General features: G+C 36.8%; 1 protein-coding gene across 19 annotated transcripts in view; it reads left to right on the forward strand.

Moving 5' to 3' along the window:
* Positions 1-16,944, forward strand: part of FAM172A (family with sequence similarity 172 member A) — a 490,654-nt gene that overhangs the window by 323,930 nt on the left and 149,780 nt on the right. For 12 of the 19 annotated variants that reach the window (XM_032276079.1, XM_032275251.1, XM_032276394.1 and 9 more), the window contains 2 exons: positions 390-448; positions 2,009-2,216. In XM_032276079.1, the coding sequence (XP_032131970.1) occupies positions 390-448; positions 2,009-2,201 (252 nt within the window). In that variant the 3' untranslated portion in view covers positions 2,202-2,216. The other 7 variants (XM_032275175.1, XM_032276154.1, XM_032275926.1 and 4 more) reach the window with 4 other exon arrangements.

Here is a 16,944-nt window from a genome sequence, read left to right on the forward strand (position 1 = left end):
CTCCTGGGTTCAGGCAATTCTCCTGCCTCAGCCTCCTGAGTAGCTGGGATTACAGGCACGCGCCACCATGCCCAGCTAATGTTTTGTATTTTTAGTAGAGACGGGGTTTCACCGTGTTGACCAGGATGGTCTCGATCTCTTGACCTCGTGATCCACCCGCCTCGGCCTCCCAAAGTGCTGGGATTACAGGCGTGAGCCACCGCGCCTGGCTCAGCCTGTTATTTTTTTAATTCCTATTACAGATGGCTGAAATTTTCTTTTATTTTTATTTATATTTCTGGTATTATAAGCAGTTGGCATCAGCCACCCTGTGCCATGGTAATTGTTTAGTCAAATCATTTACTTATATACTGTGAATGAGCTGATTGACCTTTCTGGTTTTCTTCTAGTTTTTCCTAATAGAATGCCCAGGTGGCTCTTTAGCTGACACCATAGGACTGTGTGATGGGTAACTTCTACCAGCCCTCATGGTACACTGCAAGGACCACACAGTTAATGTTTGAAGAGATAGAAAAATCAGGCTATATAATTTCATAGTAGCATTATATTATCACCAGTCTGTTATCACTGTTGTTTTTCTGCATTAGAAAAAGTACTTTCATCATGGAAAAGTCTAAAATATTTTTATTGTAGTCCTCCTAATACTATCAACATATAAAGATGGGTTTTTAAAATATTTTCTAACATGCAGGTGTTTGATGACTACATAGAAAGCATTATGTAAGTAGTAAGGTTAATAAATGAGCTATTAGTAACTTTTTTCCCCCACACATAAATAGTATGGAATTTGATACTTGGCTCAAACTAAAAACATCCTTGCTCATGATTTTTTCATTCCAGATGATAAATATAACAATATTTATTTAGGTTTACTTTTTAAGTATTTCTAACTTAGGTTGGATTAGGCGTTCCTTTCAAAAATCAGAATGTATTAATCTGCAGTTTCCATCGAATGAACTGGACAGTAGTTGAATTCATCATAATTTAATCAAGGCTGCCATTAATTTATTTGCAAGCATAGCTTTTGCAAAATTTATAAAATTTTATAAATGCCCTAGTTCTTGGATAGTTCTTTCAGTTCCCTCAATTAAGCCTTAGGGAAGCAGTTTGAAGAGTTTTGTATTTTGACCTACCAAAATTGAAATCCCAGCTCAATTACTTACATAACTTTGTAGTTTTAAGCAAGTTATTTTATCTCTTTGAGATTTGGTTTTCTCATCTGTAAACTGTAATACCTACCTTGCAAACATTGTTAGAAAATAACATATGTAAAGATATAGCACAGTTCTTGGCACTTGAAAAAAGTTTGGTAAGTTATAGCTGTCACTGTTGTTATAGTCTCACTCCCAAATAATATAAACCACATAAGCTGTATTCATCTTTTGTTTTATGAATGGTTTGCATATTCAAAATATCTTACAAAAGGAAAACAGGGTGACATAGTGGAAGTAATTCAGAACAAGCATATGGGAGAACTAAATTTCGATAATGACTCTGGCTAGGTAAATCAATAATTAAGAATCTAGTATGTACCAGCTAGTTTGCTAAGATTTATAATCTTGGATAAACCACTCCATCTTTTTGGGTCTGTTTCATAATTGAATTAGAAACAATAATTCCTATTCCATCTACTTCATGAAATACTGTGAGAATCAAAGGTGATAATCAAGTATGAAAGCTCTTTGAAAAGCAAATGATACTATATAAAGAAATGAGATGTGTTATTATTGAAAACACTATAATATCTCAGAGACTTAAATTATGGATCATTCCTGATGGAGCTTTGAAATTGCCCTTGCTCAGTGATCCTCTCCAAAATGAGAACAAAAAGAGAGGCTGTAAAAGTGTATGACAGGTATTCTTGTAGGAACCCACCTAAATATGTGACCTCTTGTAGAGAAGATTACAGTGTGTTTTGGCAAGATAAGAGTCCAGTGTTTCCAAACACTTAGGATGAAACTTCCTCTCCTTTTCTTTCTCCTTTCTTATTTCCTATCCCCTCTGCAAGACTCCTTGAAATAATGAAAAGAAAACAAACCTGGATTACAGGAAAGGGCTGTTGTCTTAAGCATGGGTGTTGGAAAGTTTTTTGTTTTGTAAGTATGTTTAGGTATGTTGAAATTAATGTGATACATGTAAGTGGCCAACAAACATATGAAAAAATGCTCAACATCACTAATCATCAGAGAAATGCAAATTAAAACCACAATGAGATACCATCTCACAGCAGTCATAATGGCTACTATTTAAAAAAGCGAAAAACAACAGATGTTGGCAAGGATACAGAGAAAAGGGGATGCATATACACTGTTGGTGGGAATGTAAATTAGTACAGCCTCTGTGGAAAACAGTGTGGAGATTTCTCAAAGAGCTAAAGATAGAACTACTATTTGATCCAGCAGTATCACTACTGGGTATCTACCCAAAGCAAAAGAAGTCTTTTACCAAGAAGACATCTACACTGGTATGTTTATTGCAGCCCTATTCATGATAGCAAAGTCTTGGAATCAACTAAGCATCCATCAAAGGATGACTGGATAAAGAAAATGGGGTGCATATCTATATATATTTATATAGATATATACAGATATCTACTATGGAATACTGCTCGGCCATAAAAATGAATGAAATCATATCTTGCAGCAACAAGGATGGAGCTGGAGGCCACTATCTTAAGTGAAGTCACTCTGAAACAGAAAGTAAAATACCACATGTTCTCACTTATAAGTGGGAGCTAAACAATGGGTACATATGGACATACAAAGTAGAATAATAGACACTGGAGACTCCAAAAGGTGGCAGGTGGAAGATGAAGGTTGAGAACTTACCTATTGGGTATGATGTATACTATTTGGGGTGACAGTTAAACTAAAAGCCCAGACTTTACCACTATGCAGTATATCCATGTAACAAAAATACACTTGAAACCCCTAAATCTATAAAAATAAAAAACGTAATATGATAAAGTTATTGATGTTATATATTCATTTTATAAAAAGCTAATTTTTTAAACCTACCAATTCAGCATACAGAAGAAAGGTTAAGGAACATATTATTGTATTACTTGTATAATTTCTAAATTTTAATAAAAATTTCCTTTAAAGAAAAAAGGTCAGGTCGGGTGCAGTGGCTCATGCCTGTAATCCCAGCACTTTGGGAGGCCGAGGCGGGTGGATCACCTGAGATCAAGAGTTCAAAACAAGCCTGACCAACATGGTGAAACCTCATCTCTACTAAAAATATACAAATTAGCCAAGCAGTGGTGGTGGGTGCCTATAATCCCAGCTACTCCGGAGGCTAAGGCAGGAGAATCGCTTGAACCCAGGAGGCAGAGATTGCAGTGAGCTGAGATCATAACACTACACTCCAGCCTGGGCAACAGAGCAAAAGCTCCATCAGAAAGAAAGAGAGAGAGAGAGAGACAGAGACAAAAAGTACTACTTTGAGCAATTACTCCAAGTGAAACCTATTCTGAACTAAAAGACCATGCATAGATGCTAAGCCAGCCTCTTGAGGTGAGGTAAAGGGTAACTGAAGGCAGCTCCTGAGGTACTTCTTACTTCAAGCCCCAGGACTGTCCAGGCTGAGTGGGCAGATGTTTCCCAGCATCCCGCTGGCCTCTGAAATTATCCAGCCACACCAGATGTATGGTTCTACGTAATAGTTGTGAACCCTTTCCATCACCATTCAGCTCTGAGTGTGGGGCCCTAGAAACATGACCTAGTGAACCATAGCTATATTGGTCCAAGGGCACAAAACCTTTCACATTAAAAATCAACCTTTAAAGCAATGGTGATTTACAACTCAGACAAACATAATAAAAATGAATAATAATATGGCCTCAACCAAGGCGATAAGCATCTCCAAATACCTCCAAATGCCTTGTACAAGAGTAGCCACTACCTACTTTTCTCTTTAAATATAATATGCTAAATTATAATCTTTTTATTTAACAAAACTAATTCATTTCACCACTACTCTGAAATATTGCTGACCCTTGGTTCAAATGTCAAAGGGAGTCACTCAGCACTGTGGCCTGTAGGCATTTCTAATCCATATCAATAGTTCCCCAAATTTTGGATTTTACAAAAAGGAACATTTACAACCACAAAAATCTATAGGATCATCATTTTAGGGTAAAAAAAAAAATGTTTAAACTGAAAACACTTAGCTTTAAGAAACACTTGGTACATTACCTATTTTTCTCTTTTTTCTTCAGACCCAGAGAAACATTAATGAGATCTGTCCTCATCTGGCTGCCCTGGACAAGCACTTCTTTCTCTGTGCTTGTTTGTTGGGACTAGGGGAGGCTGCATCTGAGACTCAAGCATGGTACTATTGGTACCTCTAGTTCAATATGCCTTATTACCTACTCAGGGGACCTGAGAATAAATATCAGGGGCTGCTAACCCACTCCTGCATATTTTGAATTTAGATAGGGCTGCCTGCATCACCACCCAGAACACTTTGGTAGTGTTCATCTCAACTAAAAATTGGGATGGGAACAAACTGGGGAATTGATAAAAAGGGATATGTAAGTGTCAGGAAAGCAGCAGAAGAGACTTGGCTTCTAAACTGTAGAAACACATCTCAGAATAGGGAGTTAGATTTGATAAAATAGAATTTCAGACAGATTGAATTTAGACATAATAGCTGCATTTCTTTGCATATGTTTATTTAATTTCATTATACTCTATCATATAGTAAACATTTAACTTGTTTTGCCCTTTTTTCTATATAATTTTCCCAATGGGGTAAAAATGTCACATGCCACTGCGAGTGTGCACACACGCACACACACACACATACACATACACACACACTCTGAAATGACCATATCAAAATTTGTGTAGTTCTACACAGGTACTTTGTCATTCCAGAGAACTTTTTGACATACTTTAACTATAGAGTGTTTAACTTCTGTCCAATTTTTATGAGAGATCAAAGCCTTAAACCTATGCCTAGATAAAAACTGAAATTTCACAAACATAAAATGTTAACCTATATTTTGCTCTAAGTGTCTGAGTTAAAGGGGATCTGAGCAAACTGGACAAAAGTTCATTTTGTTTAGCTTTTTAAAGTAACAATTCAGAAAATGATTAATTGTCTGCATATTGTAATGTGCCATCACTTGTATTAACACTAGAAAATCCTGTAAGACATAGTTTTACATATGTAAAATGTAGGTGAGCAGTAGGAAGACCGACATATCACCTGGTTAATAGCTGACTTTTATCAGATTTGGAGGTACTAGTTGGGTGAATAATAATTAAAATACATACAGTACCTAATCGCTGCCTGTCTGTCGGTAGTGCTAATTGCTGTCATTGAAAAGACTGAATTGTTTAAAAAAAAGAGAGAGAAAGAGAAAGTCATTCTTCATTGAAGCTATCTCTCTGTATCATTGGGAGCCTATTTTTAGTACCTATAGAAGTCATGATTTTTGAATTTATTAGGGGCTGTGATGAATGATAAAACAAATCATCCATTTACATATCTTGACACTGCTTTGGAGAATACTTATTTCTTACAAGCAAGTGTCACATTGTATATAAAAGCTGGCTAATTGTGTGCTAATCTTCTGCATTATCTAGAACTCTCTGATGTGGTGTTCTATCAATGGTAATATTAATTTTACTTATTTCAAATGTATGAAATATCTTCTAAAACCCTATTCCTTTTATAATTTCTACTCTTACATTGTATCATTTTGCATTCAACTGCTAATTAAGATTAGGAGAGCACATTATAGAATATGTATCCATTTTAAACCATCAAGCTTTTGTAATGCATGAAAAATACTAATATTTTATCTATTTTAAATGTAAAAAGAGAGAAAGCATTTAAGAACATTACTAGATGTTATGTTTGTTTTCATGTTTTTTTTCCTACACAGTTCAATAGTTTCATTGATCTACTGTTTCTTACAAAAATCTGCCATGCTTTGTGAACTTCACTTTCTAATCTCATACAGCAACCCTTCCTTTATGTTATTCCTGCTCTCCCTGGTCCCAGAACAGTAGGGTTGCCTTGACAAATCTATTCAAAAGCCATTCCTCGGCCTTTATTGGTGGGGACTGGGGCCTTTGAAATTCTCTCCTCACTGCAACACAGCTGACATCTTCTTCCAGACAGAATGAATTAAGGAAATACAATAAGACACTTGATCTACCAGTCAAGGATCTTTCCACAGTGAGGACGGATTCCATGGTGCACAACCAGGGCAGCAAGCATCTAAAAATACACAATACATGCTTGTTTATCAGAATAGCAATCACCGATTTTTCCAAAATGGTTGATGGGATGATTTCTTTTAAAATGAAATCTGTCTGGAAATTCATTGTGTGTGTGTGTGTGTGTGTGTGTGTGTGCACACATGTTGAGAAATTGTTTAAAAACCATATGAGGATAATCACATATTTTTAGCCTGACTTCAAATACCGACTTAAAATGTATAGAAGGGATATTGATTATTTTACTTATCTGAATTGTAAATTATCGTTACTTTACATCGTTACTATTAAAAATTACCTAATTTTTAATATTGAAGGCTTTGTGTCCATAGACACACAGCTACAACTCACCAGATGGTGATTCTTTATAACTATTTTGATATAGGCTTCATTAAAGCAAGTCAAAGTAAAAATTAAAAGATAGTATTCTTATATGGGTCAGATTTTGAGGAGTAAATGCAAAATCAGTTTATTACACAAAGAATATAGTTTAAAAAGTGGTTATTCTTTCTTATGTTAATATTTTATCTAAAAGTTAAAAATGGATACTTTTTTTCATTTTCTCTTAATTATAATCTCTTTATTTGTTTACTTGTTGACCATCTAAACTTCTCTTGGAAATATATTGCGACATGGTTCATGGAAGGTTACATGTCATTTTTCTTTTAAGATGGGATCTCCCTCTGTCACCTAGCCTGGAGTGCAGTGGCACGATCTCAGCTCACTACAACCTCCTCCACCCGGGTTCAAGCCATTCTCCTGCCTCAGCCTCCCAAGTCCCTGGGACTACAGGCATGCGCCACCACACCCAGCTAATTTTTGTATTTTTAGTAGAGAAGGGGTTGTTGGCCAGGCTGGTCTTGAACTCCTGACCTCAAATGATCCGCCTGCCTCATCCTCCCAAAGTGCTGGGATTACAGGTGCAAGCCACTGCTCCCAGCCCTTACATGTCATCTTAGTATCAGTACAGATGATTGCTGACTTATAAAACAAACAAAAACTTCTTCACGGTCATGTTAATTATGAATAATTACTGTTTACATAAGAAAAAAATGTTAAGTGTTTGGAAAATAAATTGAATACATTCTAGTGGTTGATTTTATAGAATAAATTAATCTCTTTCTACAAATTTGGTCTTGGCTTAAATTATATTTCAACAATATTGTCTCTATTACATTGCAGAACTGTTGTAATTGGGTCTCTAGCTCTGAACCATTAGATACATCAGTGGAGTCCATGCTACCTGATTGCCCCCGGGTTTCAGCAGGTATGTGTTTGATGAGAGATACATGATTGCTGTTGTTTTTCAAGGTGAAAAATATGTTAATGAAATGTAGAATTCTATTTTATGAATTAGTTTACTTTTATCCTTGAGTTGTTGGATGAATTACTGGTAATGTTATGCCTGGGTCTAATCCACCACCACAAATTTTTTAAGTAGCTTAAAATGCTTACCAACAAACTCAGTAAGATGAATAGGTGAACTAATTCAAGAGTAGCATAGACAACTGCTGTTGAAGCTTAGGGAGATAAGGAATATATGTACATGAATACCTAAACAAGGATTGGGCAGACATACAGGATTTTCATAGGATATATGTCTCTGATTGAGTTCCAACTCAATGATACGACAGGCAGTCAAAGATGTTGTGTGTCCTAGAGACTTTAGGAAAAAAAAAAATTTCATGCAAAGATTTTAGTTGGTTCTTGTGTTAGACTCTGGACTGTATGAAAACATACAAGATGGCATCCTAGGCAAAGGAGACAGCAATTAAAGGAACAACAGCAGGAATGGATCTAAAATGTTCACAGGGAACAAAGGCAAGACTGCCTTGCCTATTGAAAGGAAGGAGGTGAAGAGGTGAGCACCTCAGTAGTATTTGGGCTATCTAGAAAGTTTAAGGATAGCACTGACTTCCAGCCCAGAGGCTTTGTATTTGAGCATTAAGTAAGAAGAGAGAGTGACATGTGAGAGCTTTCTGGTTTTGGCTTTCACAGTTCTCAATAAAGTAAGCAGTGGCATTTCGTTATAACTGATAACAGAACTATGAGCTTACTCTGGCCATGGGTATTGAAGAATGGGTAAAAGTTTGGAACACAAACTACTTTATGTTAGCAATCGTATGTGACAGCTAATCACTGAGTACTTAAAGTTGAAAATATGTTTGAAGGAAATAATTTGGAGAATAGTTCAGATTCTAGGTCCAAAACTATTGTTATAACTAAACATCACTATCATTAATACCTAAATTTCAACTGAGCTTCACTATCATTATAGCTGAATTTTCTAAGTCTATAAGCTAGGGTACAACCACAGAGACAGAACCACTAGACAATGTATATGCTACTATACACACACAGACAGACAGACATATATACACACATATACTCAGACACATATGTGTATATATATGTGTGTTCTTATATATGGTACAATCGCTTTTCATTATTTATGCTAGTTATATTCTGTGACGTCACTAACAGCACTGAATTAGCAAGTAATCATTGCTCTTAGATGAAATACAAGGCCAGGTTCCTGTGAGCTTCTGGTCACATTTTTGTCAACCAATCAATATGTAAACTTGGTTTATGTGTGTTCTGTTTAATGACACACTATTTAATATATATTGTTGATTCATTAACATTGAGCTCATGGCCAGCAGTACTGTAACTAGTGCCTGAATGAAGCTTATCTAACACATATTTTCTCTGTAAGGCATATCACAGCCTTCTTGTGCTTAGCAACACTACACAGCACGTCAGTAATACATGTGGGGGCTATTGTAAACAGTGAAACCCAAAAAAAGGCACAAAGGTAGAAAAATGTGGTGCTAAATATTAAAAGGACACTTGTTTATAATGTAAGATCTGAAACAAGAAGGCAGAGCATGACCTTGTTCAACCTTAATTAAGAATGGATGACTCAAATTTTTCTCCACCCTGCACATGTGCATTTTACAAATAACTGCAAAAGGCGCTTGAGTATGGATTTTGGGGTTACAAATAAATTTTAGTGAGTAGATGAATTTGCAAATTTAGAATCCACAAATAATGAAGACAAACTGCATATAGGAAAGGATTTTTCACTGAGATTTTACCTGAAACTGGTTAAGCAATCTCTGTAAGGATGTTGACCTTATATCTGTTGGAGGAGCTTGAATTCACAGAGCAGGGAGTTGGTAAGGGAAGATAAATGTAAAGCGGCAGAGAGCAACAATGAGCTAGAACCCATAAGCAAGAGCCAGAGTCCAGGCAGATAAGCTTAAACCCACATCAGTTTTTTGTTTTTTTGTTTTTTTGTTTTTTTTCCCCCAGAGTCTGGCTTTATTGCCCAGGCTAGAGTGCAGTGGTGCAATCTTAGCTTACTGCAGCTTTTATCTCCAGGGCTCAAACGATCCTCCCACCTCAGCCTCCCAAGTAGGTAGGTCTACAGGCACACACCACCATGCTCCGCTAATTTTTTTTTTGGTTTTAGTACAGATGAGGCCTCACTGTATTGCCCAGGCTGGTCTTGAACGCTTTAGCTCAAGCAGTCCTCCGACCTTGGCCTCGCAAAGTGCTGAGATTACAGGCATGAGCCACCACAACCAGCCCATATCAGTTCTTGTTGCTTTTGTCTTTGGTGGTGCAGATGTTCTGTAGAAGCCCTGTGCCCTTTGTCATGGAGCTAAACACATGCACTAGCTCCTGGAGTTAGAGATGCTGAAGGAGAATTCATGGGAAGGGGGAGCAGATGCAGTCCTAGCTATTGCCTCACAACACAAGGCAAGCCAGCAGATAAGTGACAACATGTGTGAACTAGAAATAGCTGCTGCTTCACTTTACCCCTCCAAATTTTCCACCAAAAAAAATCTCCTTTGTGTACCATCCTAACCAGAAACAGACAGGAAAGGAATTCTGGGAAATGTAGTTCAACCTAACCAAATTGACACATTCAAAAGCCACCACAGTCCACCTTTTGCCAAGTTGGCACTTCATGTACATCTCCTCAAAATAGACTTATTTTCCAAATAAAGGCATTAATATTAAGAAAATTATTCTTCCGCTAAAAATGATACAGCCATTGAAATGTACAATAGATAACACACTACAATCGAAAACATACTAACCCCTTCCCTAGAAGAGGTAACAAAATCCCTTTATTGTCCTTTGCTGATATTCATTCTTCTCACCCTTGGTACCCTGTAATTTAAATATCAGAAATAAAAGTTAATTACTTTTGACAGTGCATTATATTAGATGGTAAGGGAGTAAGAGAACATGAAAACAAAAATATTTTGCTTATATGCATATACAAAAATATTCATATCAAAGTAAATACTACTACATGCTTTATTTGTACAACCAATTATGTACTTATAGCTGGTATTTATAACTACCTTTTTCTGCTACCCATTTAGTACAGATATACCTCAAATATATTGGGAGATCCATTTACAACTGCAATAAAGCAAATATTTGATGGCATCTAAAATGGTGAATCCTTTCCAGAAGGATTTCAAGTAACTTTGCCCCAGATTCATCAGAGGAATCACTATCTCTGGCATCTATAACCTTACAAAATGTATGTCTTAAAATGAGACTTAAAAGTTGAAACTAGTCTTTGTTCCATGACTTACAGAATGGATGTTGTGTTAGCAGTCATGAAAACAACATGAATCTCCTTGGGTATCATCAGAGCTCTTTGAAGACCAGGTCTGTTGTCATGGAGCAGTAATTGAAATGAATCTTTTCTGAGCAGTAGGTCTTAATGTCAGGCGTAAAATCTTCAGTGAACCATGCTATAAACAGATGTGCTGTCATCCAGGCTTTGTTGTGCCACTTATAGAGAGCATAGGTACAGGAGATTTAGCATAATTCTTAAAGGCCCTAGGGCTTTTGGAATGGTAAATGAGCATTAGCTTCAACTTAAATCATCAGTTTCATTATCCCATAACAAGAGAATCAGCCTGTCCCTTGAAGCTTTGAAGCCAAACATTGTCTTCTCCTCTCTAGCTATGAAAGTCCTAGATGGCCATCATCTTCTTCCAGTAGAAAGCTGTTTTGTCTACATTGAAAATTTGTTGTTTCATGTAACTACACTCATCAATGGTCTCAGCTAGATATTCTGGATAACGCTGCAGCTTCTACATCAGCACTTGTTGCATCACCTTGCACTTCTGTGTCACAGAATGGCTTCCTTCCTTCCTTCCTTAAATCTCATGAGCCAACCTCTGCCAGCTTCCAACTTTTCTGCCACATCTTCCTCACCTCTCAGCCTTCATAGAATTGAAGGGAATTAGGACCTTGCTCTGTTTTAGGATTTGGCTTAAGGGAATGTTGTGGCTGGTTTGATAGTCTAATCAGACCACTCAAACTTTCTCCAGATCAACAATGAAGCTGTTTAGCTTTCTTATCATTCATATGTTCAGTAGAGTAGCACTTTTAATTTCCTCAAGAACTTTTCTTTTGTATTCACTACTTGGCTAACTGTTTAGGGCCTAAATTTCAGCCCATCTTGGCTTTTGACATGCATGACATCCTAAGCTGAATCATTTTTAGCTCTTGATTTAAAGTGAGAGATAGGCAACTCTTCCTTTCATCTGAATTCTTGAAGGCCATTGTAGAATTATTCATTGGCCTCATTCCAATATTGTTGTGTTTTAAGGAACAGGGAGGCCTCAGGAGAGGGATAGGGACCGGAAAACTGCTCAGTTGGTAGAGCAGTCAGAACACCTTTATCAATTAAGTTCATTGTCTTCTATGGGTGCAGTTTGTGGCACCTCAAAACAATTACAATAGTAACATCAAAGATGTCTGATCAAGGCTGGATGTGGTGGTTCATACCTGTAATCCCAGTATTTTGGGATGCCAAGGTGAGAGGATTGCTCAGAGCCAGGAGTTTGATACAAGCCCAGCTACAAAGCAAGACCCTGTCTCTACAAAAAAAAAAAAAAAAAAAAAATTTACATTAGCCAGGCATGGTGTTACAAACCTACAGTCCTGGCTACTCAGCAAGCTGAGCAAGAGGATCACTTGAGCCTAAGAGTTCAAAGCTACAGTGAGCCAGTGAGTTATGATTGTGCTACTATACTCCAACCTGGAAGACAGAACAAGACCCTGTCTCATAAAAAAAAAAAGAAAGAAAGAAAGAGAGAAATCACTAATCACAGATCACCATAATTTATGATAATAATGGAAAAGTTTATTGGCACAGAGAGGCACAAAGTGGGCACATGCTGTTGGAAAAATGGTGCTGATAGACTTGCTTGATAGCAGTGTTGCCAGAAAACTTGAATTGGTTTAAAAAAAAAAACCAGTTCGTGAAGTGCAATAAACTGAAACACAATAAAATGAGGTGTGCCTGTATTCCCTTTGTACTCAGCAAACACTTTAGTTGGTCAAGATTCTTTGCCTGGTGAAATGACCCACACCTTCATTCTCAAAGAGTCTGGGCCATTAGCAGTCCTGCCTGAATTAGGTGATCATAGTATGCTGTTGATTGTAGTTACAGAAAGTACTTACAGGTACTCTAGAGCATTTCCTGCATTGTAGAGATATTACTTATTGCCCATTGTGTAGCAGCAACTCAGTTTTCCCTTTGAAATTAGGTATCACCCATTCAGTATTGTGCTCCCATCCAGTACATCCATGTCCTGTTGATTCAGTGCCATAAGAAGACCAAAGTGGCAAGATTGCAGTCTCAACTTCCAATTCAAAGGAATTATTGTTACGTCACCAAATGGAAACATTTCTTCTTTTTGGAAATAAGACCTTTAGACCAGCGGAGTCTAAAGTTGTGAGCATGGGAAGCAAGGTCACCACTAGTAGATCACTAATGGTAATGGGTAAAGAAGGCAGTCCTATATCTGTGCCTTTATTCCCAGATTTGGGGCAAAGAGCAACATATATTAAATGCTGACTTAGAGAAAAGTTCATATTTGGAGGATATTGGCCAACCACACACAAGGTTTTGTCACCTTAACAGGCACAGCTGAGTCTTCAAAAGGTCATTTCAGCAATCTGTCAAGCCTGCTACTTAAGGATAATGGGGAATATGGTAAGAGCAGTGAATGATTGCAGACCTCAGACTCTCTCTTGTCCTCTAGCTTGCTCACTGTGATGGAAGCCTGCTGCCAGGTTGTAAGTTGCCCTGTGGAGAGGGCCACACGGCAAGGAACTGGTATCTCGGGCCAAAAGCCAGGGAGGACCTGAGGTCTACCAACAGCCATGTGAGTGACCTTGGAAGAAGATTCTCCCCAGTTGAGCTTTGAAATGCCTACAACCCCAGCCAACACCTTGACTGTAGTCTTGTGAGAGACCCTGAGCTAGCATCACTCAGCTGTGTTCAGATTTATGACCCACAAAAACTGTGAGATGATAAATGTACATTGTTTTAAGCTGCCAAGCTTTGGGGTTATTTGTCCCACAGCAGTAGATAATTAATGCAACAGGCTTAAACTTCAACTCAGGTGGTTGCACAAGCCTATGTAGAAGCAACCTTAAACCTTTTTTGAGACTAACGCCTTGTAAGGCTCCTCTTATCCCTGATACCTTAGGGTTTAAAAGCACCTCTTTCTAAAGATGCACTCAAATGCTCATTGAAGACAATTTGTTCCTACCCTTGCTCCCCCACTGATTAGACTTTGCTGTTTTGGTGACCTTATCGTATAGTTTGAAATCAGGTAGTATGATGCCTCCAGATTTGTTCTTTTTGCTTAGTCTTGTTTTGGCTATGCAGGCTCTTTTTGGTTTCATGTGAATTTGAGAATCGTTTTTTACAGTTTTGTGATGAATGATGGTGGTATTTTGATGGATAGTGCATTGAATTTATAGATTGCTTTTGGCAGTATGGTCAATTTTCACAATATTGATTCTACCCATCCATGAGCATGGGATGGGTTTCCATTTGTTTGTGTTGTCCTATGATTTCTTTCAGGAGTGTTTTGAAGTTCTCCTTGTAGAGGTCTTCTGACTTCTTGGTTGGGTATATTCATAAGTATTTTATTTTATTTTTTGCAGCTGTTGTTAAAGGGGTTGAGTTCTTGATTTGATTCTCCACTTGGTTGCTGTTGTTGTATAGAAGAGCTAACGATTTATGTACATTAATCTTTTACCTGGAAACTTTGCTGAATTCTTTCATCAGTTCTAGGAACTATCTAGGGGAGACTTTAGGGTTTTCAAGGTAAACAATCATATTGTCAGCAGTGACAGTTTGACTTCGTCTTTAACAATTTGGATGTCCTTTGTTTCTTTCTCTTTTCTGGTTGCTCTGGCTAGGATTTCCAGTACCATGTTTAAGAGGAGTGGTGAGAGTGGGCATCCTTGCTTTGTTCCAGTTCTCAGAGGAAATGCTTTCCACTTTTCTCCATTCAGTATTATGTTGGCTGTGGGTTTGTCATAGATGGCTTTTATTACATTAAGGTATGTCCCTTGTATACCAATTTTGCTGAGAGTTTTAACTATAAATCAGCACTGGAATTTGTCGAATGCGATTTCTGCATCTATTGAGATGGTTATGGGATTTTTGTTTTTAATTGTGTTTATGTGGTGTATCACATTGATTGACTTGGGTATGTTAAACCATCCCTGTGTCCCTGGCATGAAACCCAGTTGATCATGGTGGATAATCTTTTGGTTATGTTGTTGGATTCGGTTAGCTAGTATTTTGTTAAAGATTTTAGCATCTATGTTTACCAAGAGTATCAGTCTGTAGTTTTTGTTTTGGGTTATGCCCTTTCCTGGTTTTGGTATTATAGTGATGCTGGCTTCATAGGATGAATTAGGCAGAGTTCCTTCTTTCTCAATCTTATGGAATAGTGTCAAAAGGATTGGTACAAATTCTCTTTGAATGTCTGGTAGAATTCTGTTGCTAATCCATCTGGTCCTGGACATTTTTTGTTGGTAATTTTTTTATTACCATTTCAATCTCACTGCTTGTTATTGGTCTGTTCAGGGTATCTAATTTTCCTTATTTACTAAGAGGATTGTATTTTTCCAGGAATTTATCTATCTCCTCTAGGTTTTCTAATTTATGTGCATAAAGATATTCATAGTAGCCTTGAATGAGCTTTTGTATTTCCGTAGTGTCAGTTATAATATCTCCTGCTTTGTTGCTTAATGAGGTTATTTGGATTTCTCTCTCCTTTTCTTGGTTAATCTTGCCAATGGTCTATTTTATTTATCTTTTCAAACAATCAAGTTTTTGTTTCATTTATCTTTGTATTGTTTTCTTTTGTTTCAATTTGATTTCGTTCTGCTCTGAGCTTGATTATTTCTTTTCTTCTTCTAGGTTTAGGTTTTATTTGTTCTTATTTCTCTAGTTCCTTGAGGTGTGACCTTAGAATGTCAGTTTTTACTCTTTCGGTCTTTTTGATATAAGTACTTAGGACTATAGACTTTCCTCTTAGCACCACCTTTGCTGTATCCCAGAGATTTTGGTAAGTTGTTTCATTATTGTTGTTCAGTTCAAAGAATTTTTTAATTTCCATTTTGATTTCATTTTTAACCCAGTACTCATTCAGGAACAGGTAATTTAATTTCCATGTATTTGCATGGTTTTAAAGGTTCCTTTTGGAGTTGATTTTCAGTTTTATTCCACTGTGGTCTGATTGAATGCTTGATATACAATTTTCTTAAGTTTATTGAGGCTCGTTTTATGGCCTGTCATATGGTCTAGCTTAGAGAAGGTTCCATGCGCTGTTGAGTAGAATGTGTATTCTGTGGTTGTTGGATGAAATATTCTGTATATATCTGATGAGGCCATTTGTTCCAAGGTATAATTTAAATCCATTGTTTCTTTGTTGATGTTCTATCTTGATGACCTGTCTAGTGCTGTCAGTGGAGTACTGAAGTCCCCCAGTATTTTTGTATTGCTGTCTGTCTCATTTTTTAGGCCTATTAGTAATTGTTTTTATAAATTTGGGAGCTCCAGTGTTAGATGTATATATATGTTTAGTTTTTGTTTCATTTATCTTTGTATTGTTTTCTTTTGTTTCAATTTGATTTCGTTCGAACTTTTCTGTTTGACAAGGCCTTTTACCATTATATAATATCCCTCTTTGTCTCTTTTAACTGCTGTTGCTTTAAAATTTGTTTTGCCTGATACAAAAATAGCTACCCCTGCTCGCTTTTGGTGTCCATTTGCATGAAATGTCATTTTCTACCCATTTACTTTAAGTTTATGTGAGTCCTTATGTGTTAGGTGGATCTCCAGAAGACAGCAGATAGTTGGTTGGTGAGTTCTTACCCATTCTGAGATTCTGTATCTTTTAAGTGAAATAGCTAGGTCATTTTATTCCATGTTAGTATTGAAATGTGAGCCATTGCATTCCTTCTGCTCTTTGTTCCCTGTGTACTTGTTTTGTTTGTTTGTTTGTTTTTGCTTTTTAACTTGTATTTTTGTTTTGTAGATCCTGTGTGATTTAAGCTTTAAAGAGGTCCTGTTTTGATGTGTTTTCAGGATTTGTTTAAAGATTTAGAGCTCCTTTTAGCAGTTCTTGTAGTGGTGGCTTGGTAATGGTGAATTATTTCAGCATTTGTCTGAAAAAGATTGTATCTTTTATATGTGATGCTTAGTTTCACTGGATACAGAATTGCTAGCTGATAATTGTTTTGTTTGAAGAGGCTAAAGGGTTTCTGCTGAGAAATCTGCCGTTAATCCAATAGGTTTTTCTTTTCTTTTCTTTTCTTTTCCTTTTTTTTTTTTTTTTTTTTTTTTTTTTTTTTTTTT

The sequence above is a fragment of the Sapajus apella genome, unplaced genomic scaffold (genome assembly GCF_009761245.1).
Source record: "Sapajus apella isolate SASKATOON/1434 unplaced genomic scaffold, GSC_monkey_1.0 scaffold1, whole genome shotgun sequence".
NCBI lineage: Eukaryota > Metazoa > Chordata > Mammalia > Primates > Cebidae > Sapajus > Sapajus apella.